At 39.8% G+C, this 18,085-nt stretch overlaps 1 protein-coding gene across 2 annotated transcripts in view; it reads left to right on the top strand.

Annotated features, from left to right (window-relative positions):
* SLC38A4 (solute carrier family 38 member 4) overlaps positions 1-18,085 on the top strand; it is a 134,738-nt gene that overhangs the window by 88,050 nt on the left and 28,603 nt on the right. For both annotated transcript variants that reach the window (XM_068276596.1, XM_068276595.1), the window contains exons 5-11: positions 5,083-5,156; positions 7,912-8,004; positions 13,153-13,231; positions 13,317-13,399; positions 13,857-13,915; positions 15,954-16,223; positions 17,651-17,730. In XM_068276596.1, coding sequence (XP_068132697.1) covers positions 5,083-5,156; positions 7,912-8,004; positions 13,153-13,231; positions 13,317-13,399; positions 13,857-13,915; positions 15,954-16,223; positions 17,651-17,730 — 738 coding nt within the window. The remainder of the gene's footprint in view (positions 1-5,082; positions 5,157-7,911; positions 8,005-13,152; positions 13,232-13,316; positions 13,400-13,856; positions 13,916-15,953; positions 16,224-17,650; positions 17,731-18,085) is intronic.

The following is an 18,085-nucleotide window of genomic DNA, read 5'->3' as shown; positions in this document are numbered from 1 at the left end:
TATAAAACAATTACATTTTACAGCAATTTGATAAAAACAATCGGTTGTACACAAAAAATTAAAGCTTTTTTTTTCATTTGTTGAGAAATGATTGAATTTCCAGATTTTCTTTGAGTAAAGAAGAGAGGGATTGTTAAAATGTTCTGATCATTTTTTTTTTATGAAAATTGAATGATGTAGAGTAGGTTGTCAACTTCTTGATGTATAGTCCCAAGCAATTTTTTCAGCGTTTTCAATCATGTTTTTCATAACTGGGAAAAAAATCAATTGGTCAGATTTTTAAAATGTTACAATCAGTCAGAAAATTAATTGCAATTCTTGACTTAAAAAGATATTTTAAAAAATTGTATTGTGTGTGGCCACTTTTAGTATTCCCCTAGTCATATTACTTGGTGTAATTAATCTTTACATACAGCTTACCTTTGCTTACAATATGCTTCAAAATTTTGCTGGAAATAGCACTTCTACTGGACTGCAGAGCTGCGTATCAAGGAGTGCGACAAGCTGGCTTTTTCACATAATCTGTGTTATGACTGATAAACTGCTTCCCAAAGGCATTCTTTGTTGTTTAAAGATAACATTTTTGCCCTTAGACCAGCAGTGTAACCTGCTTCTACTGCTATAGCCAGACTCATTCAGATAGCTGAGTCTGGCAGCTAGCTAGAGATGTTAAAACGTTTGCAGCTGAATGTTAAAGATTATATAAATGTGTAGGTTACAAATAGTATCCCCACTCAATTCCCAGTGCAACCACACTTCATGGAGTTCCTCTGTAATGTGATTAATTTGTTTCTCGGAGCAAGTGTACTTCTAAATGTAAGTTCAGTCATGTGTTGCCCCCCCACCCCCAAAAGAATCAAAGAATGGACAGGATCACTTACCAAGAATGTCCTAATAAAGAAATCTGGCCCTGTAGTCTAGTACATCCACCTGCCCAAGCACTCATTCTACCCTGCCGGCTATAATCAATAACCAATATAATCTCCTGTCTATTGAAATTGGAAGCAGGACATCCATCAACCAGAGCATGGCTGCTGTCAGGTTGGGTGAGGATTCCATGGAATTCTTATGTCTTCTGCTAGGGATTGGGCTTCTTTCAGTGGCATTGTCAAAGGAGACTTTGGTGTTGGAAACCCCATCCCATCCATGGAAGCTGAGTCCCTGGTTATTGGAAGCCCTATTCCCTGGTTTACCTCCCAGCTTCTAAGTATGCAGGAGAGGATATTTGAACATATACAACTCTTTCAACTACTAGGGAAGAGTTTCCAGGAAGGTGCTGATGGCTGAATAAAGTGCAAAGCTCAGATGTCTCTATTAAGTCATCCTAGGTTGAAGGTCCAGTTCACTTTTTGATGTATTCAGGGATGTTATGTGTTTAAACTGTCAGGAATTAACTTATAGATAATAACAGATATTATATTGCAGCTTCTACTGTCAGCCGCTGTGTCACCTGCAAAAGAATATGCTCAAAACTTCAGATGTTCTGTTGATGATGACTAAGCAGAAACTCCTTATCACTTGAGAGTATGTGTACTTAAACACAAAATGCTTAAACAAATAAGTCCTTTTGACATAGAAAGCAACAAATCCCTGTAACATTCTCGCCTGTGTGATTTGGGCCTTAGACCTTGACCATCACAAGATCAGGCCTCAGATGCTGAACATCTCCATGTCTCAGTGCCGAGGTCTGCCCCACTGATAAAGATTTAAATGTTGGATGTTAGTATAGTTGTAACAAAGTACATAGGTCAACACAAATAGTAACAAATAGATCAGAGGTATCAGGAAGGGTCAAAGAGAAGGTAAAGTTCAGGTCAAGGCAGGCAAATATTGAGCAGGAACACAGCCAAAAACAAGACAAAAGCAAGGTCAGAATCAGGCCAAATGAACTGCATGGTGACAGTATAAATGTTGCGCCACAATAAAGAAATCAGCGTCAATCAAGGCAAGTCAGAGCTAGTAAGTCAAACCAGGACAAAATCGGACATGGAACTGGCACACAATGGGGTTATCTCTAAGCAAGTGGTTGCTGTCATGGTAATAAACAGCTATTAAACAGCTTTGTGGTAAGCAATGAACCCTAAAACCCCGATTTTTGCATGCCTGTGCATGCCTGTAAATGTTTATGTACCCCCATACCCAGCTACAGCTGCATGCATTCTCCAACTCAATCTTTTAGACATCTTATATGTTTAAATTAAATATGACACAACATGAACTGCTGTGCCAACTCACCCCAATATGATGCATTTGTCCCACAACCATACTGCATTCATATAATGAAAGAAACGGATGCGCCAATAGAATAAAAATGATGCCAATTAAAACCATATAAATGTAATCAATTTAGCACTCCAAATAAAACGAATAATTTGCCTCTGGCACCACGCCAGTACTGACTACTGCTTGGTTGCTCCTGCTTGTATGTGTTTTGCCTGAGGAAGCGGCTGGTGTCCCGTGAAACGCGTTGCAAATTATTTGTTTTATTTGGAGTGCTAAATTGATTACATTTATATTTTTTACCATACAAAGTGGTCTTTGGCTTTTTGTAGGGTAGGCAAGTCCACCATTGCCACCCACATTTTAATTGGTTTTAATTGGCATCATTTTTATTCTATTGGCGCCTCTGTTTTTTTCATTACGTGATTATGATTATCCACCTAGTGGATGGGTGTGGACACCCCTTTCTTCTACACAGAGAGCGACTTCTTAGCCTGAGCGGGGACAGGTCTAATCTCCCCGTCTGTGATACAAGTGGTTGCCTGATCCCGGCAACCCATACTTGTGAGTATAACTTACTATTAATTTTATTTACGATTACCGACTTACAATAATACACTAGTGGAGGCTCTCGATTGTTCCTTTTTGTTTCTCCCTACATACTGCATTCATAGTTCTCCCAGTGCAGCAGTACAGATGAACTTGCTGCAATTTGAAAACCAAAGTACAACCACTGATCGTGTAAAAAAAAACACTAATACATTTTAAAGAGGCAATGCTTAAAGTTTCTGCAAAAATGAAGCATTTTCTTTATTTAAAGCGGACTTGAACTCAGAACTTCCTCTCTGATCTAAAAGATATGCAACAGCATAACAGCCTTTAAAGAAAAACATTTCTATGTTAAAGCTGATACAAATCCAGCAATAAATCTGGAGTGTGTCTACTTTAAGCTTTCATGGAAGCAAACATAGGGTTAACATCATGTATTTACAAATTAGCTGCTCTGCCAAGGCAGCCAGCTGACACAGATGAGAGATACAATTACAGTTGTGATTAGTCAAAGATGACAGGAATTAGACAGGCTACACTCTCTAAATGCATACAGGGTGCATTTCTCTATGTTTTCCTTCTGTCCTGTGTGAGAGTTCAGGTCCACTTTAACACAACTACTTTATATGATACAAAAAAAAAACATGGAAATTAGTCCTTTAACCAGCAATCCAACATTGCAGTAGTAATTTAAATTACACACCATTTTGAGATTAATATGGGACTCTTATCCTTTCAATTAAATGGAGATTTACATTTGCAAGAGATCATTTGTGAGCAGAGATCATTCACTGGCACAGCCTGTTCTCTGGGAGTGGGGCCAGAGGTCAAAGTATGTATATGTTACGGCCAGAACCCGAAGTCTGGCCACTTCGGGTTCTGGCCGGTCAGAACGAGATGTGGCCGCCTGATGCGGCCAATATGCAAAACGAGCGTTAATTGCGGACTTTGGCCGGCCAGAACGCGATGTGTCTAAATGTGGCCGGCCAAGTCCCGAAGTCCCGTGCAGCTCACCGCTTCCCGCCTCCTTCTACATGGCGGCTTCTGACTGCGCCATGGCTGGTGCTCCAACAATCTAACCTTCACTGTCCACCGGCCAAGTCCTGATCAGCTTACCGCTTCCAGCCTCCTTCTACCCAGCAGCTTCGTACTGTACGGCTTCCCATGGCCGGCCAAGTCGGAACGAGCAGCTCACCGCTTCCTGCCTCCATCTACTCTACGGCTTCCGACAGCGCCGCTTGCCACCGCATCTGCCTTCTGACATCCCCGCTGCCTTCTGTCCGCACCGCTACCCGCTGCCTTAGGTCAGCTCTCCAGCCGCCTCCCGTCTTGTCTCGCAGGGATCCAGGGATGCCTTTCCTGCTGCCGGCTGAAGCTGCTATCTCCACCACGCCTTCTTTCTCCGGCTTATTTCTTCTCTCCATCTTCTCCCCGCCGCCTTCTCTCCATCTTCTCTCCCCCGCCTTCCTTCTCTGCCTTCTGTCTTCTCTCTCAGGACCCGGGTCTGCCTGTCGGCTGCAGCTGCTTTCCCTGCACAGGACCTTACAAATTCGCCCAATTAAAGTGGACCTTGCACAGGACAGAAGTAAAAGAAGAAATTCATGCATGTATGTATTTAGAGAGTTTAGCATGTCTAATTAACCGCACCTGTAACTAATCACAAGTTGTAATTTGACCTCTCCCCTGTGTCACCTGACTGTCATGGCAGATACGCTTATTTGAAAGCACAGGATGTCAACACTTCAACACTACACCTGCTTTCAAGGAACACTGCAGAATTATTGCAGGATTGGTATAACTAAGAACTAAGAAATGCTATAACTGTAACTAATAAATGCTTTTCTTTAAAAAGATTATTATGCTGTATTTTTTAGAGCAGAGAGGAAGTTCCGAGTGCCATTCATGGTGCTGGACAGGACCCAGGATGTTCTGGGATTTGTGCGTTTTGCACTTTGGCCGACTGACTTTGGCCGTTTCTAGAACTAGCTGGCCAATGTCAGAAATTCCCAGCATTTTGGACTTTTGCCGACGTCAAATCGGCCAGTTCTAGAAACGGCTGGCCAATTCTAGAATTGGCCGATTTCTGGTTTTGGCCGTAACATTTATTTGAAGTGATAAGCAGTTCAGAGGACGCTTTCATCTGAATCAGTTTGCCCTGCGGCCGATGAGGGTTTATTCATACTATAAATATGGCAAAATAACAAGCTTTAACTGGTATTTTACATTTTCTTTATCACAAATAGCAATACATTTGTGCTTTAGACCACCTATCAGTTCCAATAAAAGTAATCTATTTTTCCTTTTTCATATCAGGATCCTTCTACTTGCTGTTGCCATTTTATCACTGTACTCTGTACATCTTTTATTAAAGACATCAAAAGAAGGAGGTAAGATTTTCTAGTTCTCATGTAACGTGAGCAGAAAATGTTTATAGTCTTATTGTGGCCTATGCACTGCATATATTACTCCAAATGTGTCTCAGAGCAATTTCCTACCCTACTCATCACCAGGTGGGCTTGTTTCAAGCATTAGCCAATAGTTAATCATAACGTTCATATTCCCTGCTTGTTAGTACATAGCATGCATAAATGGCTTGACATATTTTGTACTCCTTTATCATATAGCCAAACTCCAGCTCGTGGCAGGGAATGCAGTGGGTCAATGATGACTGAAGCTGGAGCTTGCTATAGTATAGCTGAACTCTAGCTGCGGATAGAGGTAGTGTCAGTGGAAAAGTGTATACTATAGTATAGCCAAGGAGGTTACCGTATTTTTCAGACTATAAGATGCTCCTGACCATAAGACGCACCTAGGTTTAGAGGACAAAAACCAAGGGAAAAATATATATATACTAAACCTGGTGCATCCATTATGAAGGGGCATCTTGTGGATTATGCCCCCTTTGTACCTCATGGCCCCTTGTACCTCTTGTCTCCCTGTGTCCCCCATGTGTCAGCCTCTGTCCTCCTTGTGTCCTCCTCTATGCCCCTTTGTGTTCCCCTGTGTCCTCCATTTGTCACCCTGTGTCCTCCTCTGCATGGGCACAATACAGGGAGTCTCTGACATTGCGGCGGGTTGGAGGCTTGTATTGGCAGGCGTTCACAAGTCAGGAACTCCCTGCATTTGGACTATAAGACGCAGTGATTTTTTCCCCAATTTTGGGGGAGAAAAATAGTCTTATAGTCCAAAAATTACAGTAATTTGGGTGCCGGAAATACAAGATATAAATAGAGGCAGCATCAAGGAAAGTAACGAGGCACCCAGGATTTAGCTATTATGTAGCCAAGCACCACCTTGGCTTTAGGTTAGTGTTAGGTAGGTAGTGGTGGGGGGGTAGTATTAGGAGTAGGTGTGGGAAGGTTAGTGTGAGAGTTAAGGTGATAATAGATTATCGGCAACATTACCAATATTCTACTATCAGTATTACCTGGTGCCACAATTCTCACATGCCTTTATTTCATATATGCCCGGGTTTTAATGTAATTCAACTCCTGTAAAGACTAATTTTGAACTATTTATTTTTTTTCCTTTTTCCTACACTCAGATGTGTTTTTTCCCCCTCAGCCATACAGAGCTTTACAACCCTAATTAATTACAGTGAGAAGAAAGAAAAAAAGGATCACAGCCTAGTTCTAAGTAGGACTTAGACTGTATATGCCCATGTTTATCTTGTCATGTAACATGTCACCTCACATCACCCTTTAACTTGGTGATAGTTTTCATGGTGAAGGTTAGCTATGTGATAGGCTTCAGGTAAGGTAAGGGGTGACTGCTACAGGAAAGACATACGTTTCATTAATGTATGAGTCTGCAAGGAAGAAACTCATTATCTATTGTGTGTTCAGTGTGACTTTAACCACTTCCCAACTGAGGGGTTTTACCCCTTCAGCATCCGAGCAATTTTCTCCTTTCAGCGCTCCTTACATTCATTCGCCTATAACTTTATCATTACTTATCGCAATGAAATGAACTATATCTTGTTTTTTTCGCCACCAATTAGGCTTTCTTTAGGTGGGACATTATGCCAAGAATAATTTTATTCTAAATGTGTTTTAATGGGAAAATAGGAAAACATATGGGAAAAAAAACATTATTTTTCAGTTTTCGGCCATTATAGTTTTTAAATAATGCATGCTACTGTAATTAAAACCCATGAAATGTATTTGCCCTTTTGTCCCGGTTATAAAACCATTTAAATTATGTCCCTATCACAATGTTTGGCGCCAATATTTTATTTGGAAATAAAGGTGCATTTTTTTCAGTTTTGCGTCCATCCCTAATTACAAGCCCATAGTTTATAAAGTAACAGTGTTGTACCCTCCTGATATAAATATTTAAAAAGTTCAGTCCCTAAGGTAACTATTTATGTATTTTTTTTAATTGTAAATTTTTTATTTTTTTTTTAATTACAAAAAAAAAAAATGGGGAGTGTGGGAGGTAATGAGTTAATTTTTTGTGTATAAGTAATGTATGTGTGTGTGAAAAATAGTTTAGGGTGTAGTTTTCTATTTGGCCACAAGATGGCAACAGTTTAATGCGACCTCCAAGCTTCCTTCCGGAAGCTTGGAGGAAGTAAAAAGAGGCTGGTATTTTTTTTTTTTTTTTTACAATGATCGAGCTGCTTAGCGAAAGCAGCAGATCATTGCGGGGGCAGAGATCAACGAACGGGAATGTATTTTCCCGTTCATTGATCTCCGGGCGAGCGGGCAGCGGCGTGCACGATCGCGGGAGTGCGAGCGGGAGAGCGGACATCGGCGGTAGCGGCGGGGGGTGCGTATATCTACGCTCCGGGCGGGGAAGTGAAGTCCAAAGGAGCGTAGATATACTGTACGGCGGCGGGGAACCAGTTAAGTTATTGGTATAATTTAGCGGTAGGTTGGAGTTAGTTGTTGGATGTCAGAAACAGCAAGGTTCAAATATGGAACTTACTGAAAATGTGTTTTTTTTTCATTTGCTCTTGAAGCTGATGTCTTTTTAATTTTCTTTGCTGACTTCATTGAATGTTGATTTTGCACAATATGTAATTTTACAAAACAATCAGAAAATGAAACTGGACAATTGTACCATTCTCTTGGTAACAACTGATCACATGTTTTAATTCTGCTCCTAAAGCCTTCCTGAACACTTTTTATTGTTTAACAGGTTCGTTAATTTATGAAAAATTAGGAGAGAAAGCATTTGGATGGCCTGGAAAAGTTGCAGCTTTTATATCTATTACAATGCAAAACATTGGAGGTAAGCTGTTACTCAGTCCCCTGCAGTATTCACAGGAAATGCTCATAAATCCCCAGCTTCCTTAGTGGTTCACCACGCAGGATCCTCTTTTCTCTTGGGTCTGCACTGTTTCAATTCAACAGCTTACTAAGTTTTCATCAAGAAAATTCAAAAAGTATTCTGTAATTCCAAGCTGTTGCAGAAGTAAGAGAATGGTTATTTTGATCTTGACTATGTCCTAATGCAGAAGAGAATGACTTAGTAATAGTTACTCGGATAATTTATGTTTAGTGCACATTTTGCTCTGCTAGGGTCTTTCTTTGGGGAGTGCGGCACTGGAAATGAGGTACTGCATTACTCCAAGCATGACAGACCCCTTAACAACCCCTATAGTGTATCAGTATGAGAGCAGACAACAATGGCGTGGGACGAGCACCTATAAAAATGCAAGCCATGATTAGTGTCAAAAAGGTGCCTATGGTGCCTGATAAATAGTGAGTGTCTAGCGCCCGATATATATATCGGGCACCATCTCCTTGCTGCTAAACGTGGCTTGTACTATTGCCGCCTATGGCATCAAGGAGTAGGTAGAGTAATGGGAGTTAGTGTTAGGCAGCAGGGGTGGTGTAGTTCAGGATTAGGCAGCGTGAGTGGAGCGGTTAGCTTTAGGCATAGGTAGAGGGAGGGTTCAGTGTGAGAGGCGACAGGGGTTAAATAATACATCACCTGGTCCCGGACAATCGCGCCTCCTTTACTTCCTTGTTAGTAGCAATATGGGTTGCAGAGGTTGTGACCACATCGGGGCCCTTGGGCCAGAGGGGCCCCATAGGGCCCTCCCTCAACTGCAGTATTAGCTCTCTATTGGTCCTATGCTCATAATAATCACTTCTATAGATACTTTGAATAGTGGTAATCATTAACTAGCTATTCCCCATCCCCTTCTTGCACCTCTGACACTGTAGTTGCCAATGGCAGGTTTTGGTGCGCCGTATCAATTGTTATATATAGAATGCTTGTGGGGCCCACAGCTCCTTGGCTACGCCACTGGCCCCAACATGTATGATTGACTCCCTTTCAATTGATTCTGTGCAGTATATTGATCAAAAGCAAAATAGGGGAAGAATCGTCCAGAGGAGTATAAATGTTAGTTAAAAAATGAAATAAAGAGGTGGCTTACCTCTAGACGACACTAGATTGTATAATCAAATGCAAGTTTTTTTTTATTATTATAGGTATGCATACCGAAGTTTTATACTCCTCTGGTCACCTCTTCTTCCGTTATGCAGTTGTTAGTGAAAGCCCATCTAACTCAGCAATCCACTGACACCCCCCCCCCCCCCCACACACACACACACACTCTTGGGTGGAGGATTCCACCTGGTACACTGTGGTCCTCACACAGACAGTGCTAGGCCTTTTTCTAGAGAGGGACCACCCCTGATCATTTAGGAATACCCCAGTGGAGATGGGTTTCTGAATATACGCCTGCCTTCTTGGTTGGTTGCCCTCGCTGCAACCCACCTATGTGAGTATCAGTTCTTGTTCTTTCACTTTGCCACACAGCCTTAACATATTGCGCTATTTGGGCTCCCGTTGTCTCTGTGTTTCTTTTGAAGTGTTCCAGCACCTCACCTCTCCTTTATTGAACAAAAGCATGATTGCACATTGTTGAAATTGCAGAGCGGAGCAGGAGTGGTGTGGGATCAATGGTCCATAGTGTTACACTGCATCAAGCAGTACAATGATTGTGGTTCAATCACTGCTCAAACGATTTCTGCTAAAAATTATAGAAAATGAGTTTACCATGTAGGATAGGAATCAATCAAAAACAAGAAAACTAAAAATCCCCTTTGTAAATATATATGTATCATAAGAGAGCAAAAAAAAATCAGGATACAAAGATAAATGCAAAAATCTTTATTAATCTTTATTAATTTCCAACTGCAAAGATAAAAACAATTAAAAACAGAGCAGCCAAACCTGGGCCATAGGCCCCTAATATTACAGATATGTTTTCTGAGCCCTGTGCTAGTTATAATAAAGAGTAAACGAATGACTCACCTGGGAGTCTCTGCGGTCAAATATTAATGTGGTTATAATATAATGACACTGCGCCGCAGAGATAGTCCCTCGGAGAGGAATAGAAGGGTAATTTCACAATTAAACAACCTCCAAAAATCCTTTGCAAATGTCCCTTTGCAGTTTCGGCGGAACTAGTAGGACGGCGCGGGTAGCACTGCTGCGGCCATTCCTGAGTCTATTACCGATCTGATTAGGTGAGCCTTGCGCCACTTCCCTCCTTACTCTGCTGCTATCGTTTTCCACTCTTTCTCTACTTATCTACCTCATTGCGTGTGCCTTATGCCACCATCTTCTCTAACATGCTGCTATCTTTTTCCACGTTTCTACCTCACTATTCCTACCCTCATCTACCTCACTAATTACTCCTCAACTACCTCATATTCTCCTTTTATATTGTTATGATGAATTAATGAGCACAGTTTTATATGTGATTTGAGCACTAGCACTTTATTCATTAGAACAGATTTTTGGAGGTTGTTTAATTGTGAAATTACCCTTGTATGCCTCTCCGAGGGACTATCTCTGCGGCGCAGTGTCATTATATTATAACCACATTATTTACCAATTTGTGACACTGTCATTAATATTTTCACCGCAGAGACTCCCAGGTGAGTCATTAGTTTACTCTTTATTATAACTAGCACAGAGCTCAGTGAACATATCTGTAATATTAGGGGCCTATGGTCCAGGTTTGGCTGCTCTGTTTTTAATTGTTTTTATCTTTGCAGTTGACAATTAATAAAGATTTTTGCATTTATCTTTGTATCTTGATTTTAATATTTTTGCTCTCTTATGATACATATATATTTACAAGGGGATCTTTAGTTTTCTTGTTTTCGTCTCAGTATAATGCTTGAGGTCGGTGACCTTTCCCCCATACTTGCCTATTATGGTATTTACAGTAACATTGGTTACATAGATATGTCTGCTCGTTTGTTCTGGTGTGGACAGGAATCAATCATTGACAGATCAAATTGGATAGGAATCGATTGGCTGGGTATAGCTAGCTTTAAAATAACAGTGGATCTTGAAATTATCAGTGAGTCCCAGTTACTAGGAGAGTAGTAATGGAGGGCAGTGAAGGGGGCTTCAGGTCCCGTGCAATGTCCTTAGGACAGGGGGTTTTAACCACCTGCACTCAAAAGACTTCAACAGTGTTTAAAGCTGTAATTCAGAATAAAACTGGGCATTTTCTCCCATCACATCACAAGACTGGACATAAATGCAGTACTATGGTTTGTGAATAAAGCTGCAGTGTCTAATGAATATTCATTTCTAACAATAATAGGACAATGGATTTTATTGAAAGCAGTACCGTTCCATTATTGTGACTAGAGTTACACTTTAGCAGAAGTCTTTTACATCAAACTATGTTCCAGCTTTATAGCAATGCTTTTTGTTTCAAACAAGAAACTATAAGGATTTATTTTATAACCATAAGATGACAACGTGTGAGATAATCTTTCCATAGTTTTCTTTCCCCTGCTTCCGTTTAAAAGTAAAAAATAGCTGCCAATTCCTTATGTGGTAAACACTGAGCCTTTAACAATATGACCTCATGGGAAATAAATGAATTTCCAGCATACGCAGAAGTCTCAGTAAAGAAAGCGTAGCATGAATCTGTTCCATTTATTTCTCATAGAGCTGGATTCTGTCTTTCCTTAAAGTCCTCGACTCCTCTGGACTGTGAAGGAAGGGAATCCATTTAAAAGAAAAAGTTTAAAGGATATGAAGCCAGAAGATACATACAACACCTCCCCAAAAATGTGTTGAATCAACACATCTACAAATGTGGGGTGAACCTCATGGTCAGTCTCATTTCGGGGTTCACAAGTTTCACAAAGGATAATTAGGGACATATTAGGAAATTAGTGTACTTATAAAATATACCTATTGAAAATTCTTTACTAACGCCACCAGAAACTGTTCCCCTTGACGCACCTGTAGGTACCAGGGGCTTTGTGATCAGAAGAACATCACTTGGTTAATTTACAAGACCATTGCTCCTTCATGCCATGTGGTGGCACTGCTGAGGAGAAAGACAATGGCCTCTCAGTTCACTTCAGTGTAGAGTTAACCTCCTATCTACTTAGGGCCTGTACGCACTGCTGCGCTTTTAAAATCGCATGCTATTTTTAATTCGCAAGCCTTCATGAGAATAGGAAAAGCGCATCGCACCAGTGTGTACAGGTCTCCACGATTTTCATTATTTTTCAAAAGACCTTGCGATTAAAAAGCGCATGTGATTTGAAAAGCGCAGCGCAAGCGCAGCAGTGTGTACAGGAGATGGCTTGATCTGGCTAGAACAGTAGCAGGTAAGTAAATAAGTGCTAGATCATGTGGTTAATAGGTGCACAATGCCTATTGGTGTGATCTGAGGGGAAGCAGGAACCACTAGGGACATTTTCGAAATATTAGAGGAAATGAGGAGGTTATTTTCAGTTGGCACTTCATAAGTGCACCTATTCTTTAAAGGACAACTGAAGTGAGAGGGATATAGAGGCTGCCATATTTATTTCCTTATACGCAATATCAGTTGCCTGGTAATCCTGCTGATCCTCTGCCTCTAATATTTTTAGCCATAGATCCTAAGCAAGCATATTCAGACCAGGTGTTTCTCACATTATTGTCAGATTTGACAAGATTAGCTGCATGCTTGTTTCTGGTGTTATTCAGACACTACAGCTAAATAGATCAACAGGGCTGCCAGGCAACTGGTATTGTTTAAAAGGAAAGAAATATGACAGCCTTCATAGTCTTTTCACTTCAATTGTCCTTTAAAGCAGTGTGTGTTGTTCAGAGCTGATAAGCAAAAACTATGCCAGATAAAGAAGACGTGAGGCTGTCCATACAGGCAAACAAGGCCTGTAGCTTTCTGCTACAAATCATCTATTACTGATACCTTATAACTATGAAATTGACAACACACAAAATGGCAGTTTATCTCTGTAATGTCATTATGCTTATTTATTGAACTACATGATTTTTATTTAACAATAATTATTTAGATTATATAGTAGCTTATTTATGCATCTCAATCAGTGTAATAGCAGTCATGATTAAATCATTATTTCAATGTATTTTCAGCCATGTCAAGCTACTTATTCATTGTGAAATATGAGCTTCCTGAAGTAATTAAAACCTTTATGAGAATGGAGAATTCTGGGTATGTTTACACATGTTACATTTCATATCATTTTGGGATCTGGTTACATTTGCCGATTCTAATTTAAATGCATATCTGTTTTTAGGGAATGGTACCTGAATGGGAACTATCTGGTGATTATCGTATCCCTAGCAATAATTCTACCACTATCTCTACTAAAAAACCTAGGTAATTATGAATATATAGTTAATCATATACAAATGGCAAAGATGCTACAACACTGGCCACATATCTAATTGAGTAGTCTTGTATTCAATCTGTTTGACCACCAAACTACATAGTTGTTGGTAAAGTTGTGTAAAGATTACTCAGCCAGGCTATAAAATATGTGGTCAGCATGAGACCTGTTTCTCAGCAACTAGCAACTGTGATTGGTCATTAGGGATGGTCAATGAGATGCAAATAATTCTGAGTTGATGTAGGATTGTGCAAATTTATGCAGCTTGAAATTGAGCAATCAAATTCCGCTTTCACGGGCTGCATACATTTGCATCCAAAATTTGCAAAATCTTGCATAATCTCAGAATTATTTGCATCTTATTGACCATCCCTATCGGTCATTATTTGCTGAGTAAAGTGCAGTATATGTTTAAAGTATTCATTCTTTGTCTTATCAATTAATCAGGTTACCTTGGATACACCAGTGGGTTCTCTCTCACGTGTATGGTGTTCTTTGTCAGTGTGGTAAGTAATACTTTATATTAAGATAATTTACTTTTTGGCAAATGTGTAAAGTATAATGCAAGATCACAGTGTTGTGGAGCCTGCATGCATGACCCTTATTCAATTCACTTTTTTTCCTAAATTTTCTCCTAAGAGATCATTTTTTCATCTTCTGTTTTAAAAAAAGGCATTTATTTGGTAAGATGTGAAAATATCACCTAGGAGAAAATTTAGGAGGAAAAGTGAATTGAATAAGGGTGGTATCATTACTCTATGTTTCAACAGTGCAAAACAAAAATGAAACTGAATGTGACCAGTACAAACTGATTATATGATAAAGTGTAAGATCAGAGGTTACTTTCACTGAAAACTGCGTGGCAAAAATATTTTTTGTTCCAGAGATATGTCCTGGAGAATAACATGCAAATTTGTAATGTTGCCAGGAAGTTCCTCCCCTTCAATCTTTGAAATCTTTCTATTGGTCCAACCATGTGATGGGTGGCTTCACTGACCAGCAGGGAAGCTTTACTGATCTGCATGCTCAGTCTGGGCCAGTGACTTCAAATATTAGAGACAGAGCACCAGCACAGGACAACTGGATTTTTTCATTAGAGGATGAAGATGGCATGGATATAATAATTTGCAATGCACAAAGTTTTGCAACTAAACCATTTTTGCATTATTATTCATTACTTGACTATCTGGGTTTGGAATGCTGACCTCCTATCCTGTTTTCAACTACTGCATGAGTGGACTAAACAGCAGTCTATGAACTGTGTTAATTCTGTCACTATCCCATCATTACCACCAACTGTAAGTTATCAGGGAGGTGCTAATAGAGGCGCCAGCCAGCCCATTCCTGAGAGCACAGAGCTAACCTTTCTCCAACAAAGGGAGCTGAGGGAGGAGGTTGGCTTGGTCAGGTGATGGTTCTGTGCAGAGAAAGAAACTGACACTCTGCTGGCAGCTCTATTCTTTATGCACAGGCCTCTGGATCATGGCCTCGATTCATCAAGACTTATCGAATCAATTACAGACAGTTCGGTAAAATACCGAACTCGATAAGTTGATTTCAGGATTCTACAGCTGTTAGCGAGCATTCGGTAATCATTCGGTAATGATGCGATAAAACGGAAGAAAGTGCAATTCATGAAAATAAAAGTGGGCGTGGTTTAGCGTTACATTTAGGATTAGTTATCTCCTTCACTGCTCTGTCGTTATTCCTGTCAGATCATTGCTGACAGAAAAGATGGAGCCCTTTGAAGTGGTTATGTATCAGCTGGGAGTGATTTAAAGGCGCAGAATGGCAAGAATAAGGTCTAGAACCATATAAATTTGAAAGAGAATGGATTTATTTGCTATACTAGGACATCAGCATTTCTCTTGACTCATCTTGTAAGAGAACACAGGCAGTGCCAGGGTTAATTATATTGCTAGCTGCACTACATTTTTTCAGAAAAAGCTCCTATCAAGCTGTAGCTGGCGAAATTGTGGCATTGTCCCAAGCCACTTCCAGAATCCTGGTCCAGGTGTTAAGCCCTATTCGGAATGTTGCTATTTGGTATTCAAAGGACTGCCTTTTTACCCACAATTCCACGGGAATTTTATGGCCTTGTGGTAAATTACCACTGTAAAATGGAAATCTTGACATGTTACCCAATGGTTACCGCATTGTTATCGATATTTTATCGAAGTCACACCGAATTCAGAAAAACCTTGATGAATACAACTAGAAATCGATAAACATCGAATTCGGTAATTTAACGAACTGGAAAAGTTATCGCAAAGACAATGATGAATAAAGGCCCATGTGACTGACTTCCACATCCAATTTCTCTGTAGCAAGGGGGATCAAATATCAAAATTGTGTGAGCTATTTTTTGTCTAACAATGAAAAATCCAGGAGAATGAACAAGAACTTAAACAGAAAACAAGGATGACATGCTTCCATTTTAAAATAGAGCTGAAATCAATCATGAAAGTATTTTGCATAATTGTATAGCCCCTTCCTTGTTTTAAAGCAGTAATAAGATTGTGCTTCAATTAACTTTTATTCCAGGTAATTTATAAGAAAACTCAGATACCATGTCCTTTACCTTTGCTGGATCATCATGCTGGAAATCTGACAAGCAACAGTAGCTATCATCTGCAACCCCTTATGATCCAAAATTACACCATGGATGCTGGCATGAACTTCATGATTGATTACAATCAAGGAGAGACAACAGGACTCAACGAACCCAAGGAAAGCAGTCATAGCAGTGGAGTGGAGTATGAAGCTCACACCGATGACAAATGCAAGCCCAAATATTTTGTATTCAACTCCCAGGTAAGAATGTAAGGCTCAACACACACCATACAATCTAGGTTGTTCAATCTTACCACTTGCATGTAGTATAAGAGCTTATCCAATCAATCATACTAGGTATTTTCAATCTGTTGGCCCTTATACTACATAGATTTGGTAAATCTGTACAACCAAGATTGTATGGTGTGTGTTGAGCTTTAGACTTCAGCCCTGTAAAGTAAATTATAGAGCACCTGAACTGACATGTGACATGATGATATAAACAAGGGTACATATTGTCTTTTTCTGAAGTCCTTTTCCATTTCCCTGTACAGCAAGTGTTCCATACCTAGTTCTGTAATCTCTGCAAATAAAGCAGTCAAACAGAAAACATTTAGCTTGATGTCCCGAAAAATAAATAGGAGGCAAAACTCTTTTATCTGGCTGAGGCAACAATGCTGATAAGGTTTTAGTTCTGAAAAGTTAAAAAGGATCTTCTGTTTTTTTGTTTAGTTTTGTTTTGTTTCTGCAGCAGTATGAGGCTCGCTGCACACCGCAAATCCATTTTGTGATTCCGATTCAGATTTGCAATTCCAACTTTCCCTGAATACAATCAACAGAAAAACGGAGGAAAAAACACAGAATGCAGTAACGCTTAAAAACCGGAATCGGATATAAAAAAACGATTAAAAATCGGAATCGGAATTGCATGCAGTGTGCAGGGAGCCTGAAGCTGATTTTACATCAGACTGTAATGGCTGCTGTGTAGAGTTCAGTCTTAAAAAAATCAGGATCTTAAACTGAAAATAAAAATATGAGATTCAGTACTTCTCCTTTAGAGAGCTTGAAGGCTTCCAACTGTTATGTGTCCATATTATGTTGTGTACAGAAGAGGGGGGGGGGGGCTGTGCAGACAACAAACTACAGCAATTGTTTCTGCTGTGACAAGCCTAATGTTTGCAGGTGTCTGTAGGGGGCTTTCCTTGCATATTAGCACAGAAAGCATTAATTCATTGCAGCTGCTCATTTTTGCATGTCTATTGCACAGCAGCAGACAAGAAGCAGTCCGTTTTGCTCAATTTAATAACTGTAATAAAATGTCAGTTGAATTGAATTGGTTGCTATGGATTAACTCTCAAATTCATATATTTGCAATACATAAGCATTTATTTAAGCCCTTGAACTGACATGCAAGTAAAGAATGCCACACTGAAGCATTTGAAAATTAATTTAATTGAAAAAGCTTTAGGCTTTTTGATTATTTTAAAGGGCTGTAGGGATACTATAATTGACAGCATTTTTTATTATGCAGATCTACATTTATGTACTGATGTCATGTTAAACCACAAACCTAAATGTACCACTGTATGATTGCTAGCTGCATAGCTGTATTGTTATGCCTTATATTGTAAAAATGATTGTTTTTTTATCATAGTAAACATTGAGTTATATTATATATTTTTTTTTAGACAGCATATGCTGTTCCTATTTTGGCTTTTGCTTTTGTGGCCCATCCGGAGGTGTTGCCAATCTACAGTGAGCTTAAAAGGTAAAAACAACTCCTCTGTATACAGAACTCAAACATGCATCGGTCATTTTCCATAAAAATGTGTATATAGTACTTTCCAGATGTGTGTCCATTCGGATTTCGATGTGACACACCATACCCGTTGGTTGGGTGCTAGACCTGGGTGTTAACCCACATCACCACTTAGTCAGCAGAAGCAAATAGGATCAGGTCCGCACACCAGTTTCAAAATGCAGTGTTTCTGTTTTATTGCATTGTTAGCACAGACTTGACAATTGTTTTGGGGCCATAAGAGGTCCCCTTCTTCAGAAAAGTGCAAACATATGATGTATGTGCAAACATACGATGTATGTGCAAACATGTATGTTTGCACTTT

Source organism: Hyperolius riggenbachi, chromosome 3 (assembly GCF_040937935.1).
Source record: "Hyperolius riggenbachi isolate aHypRig1 chromosome 3, aHypRig1.pri, whole genome shotgun sequence".
Taxonomy (NCBI): Eukaryota; Metazoa; Chordata; class Amphibia; order Anura; family Hyperoliidae; genus Hyperolius; species Hyperolius riggenbachi.
Note: the sequence above shows the minus strand (reverse complement) of the source record. Positions and strands in the feature narration are given on the sequence as shown.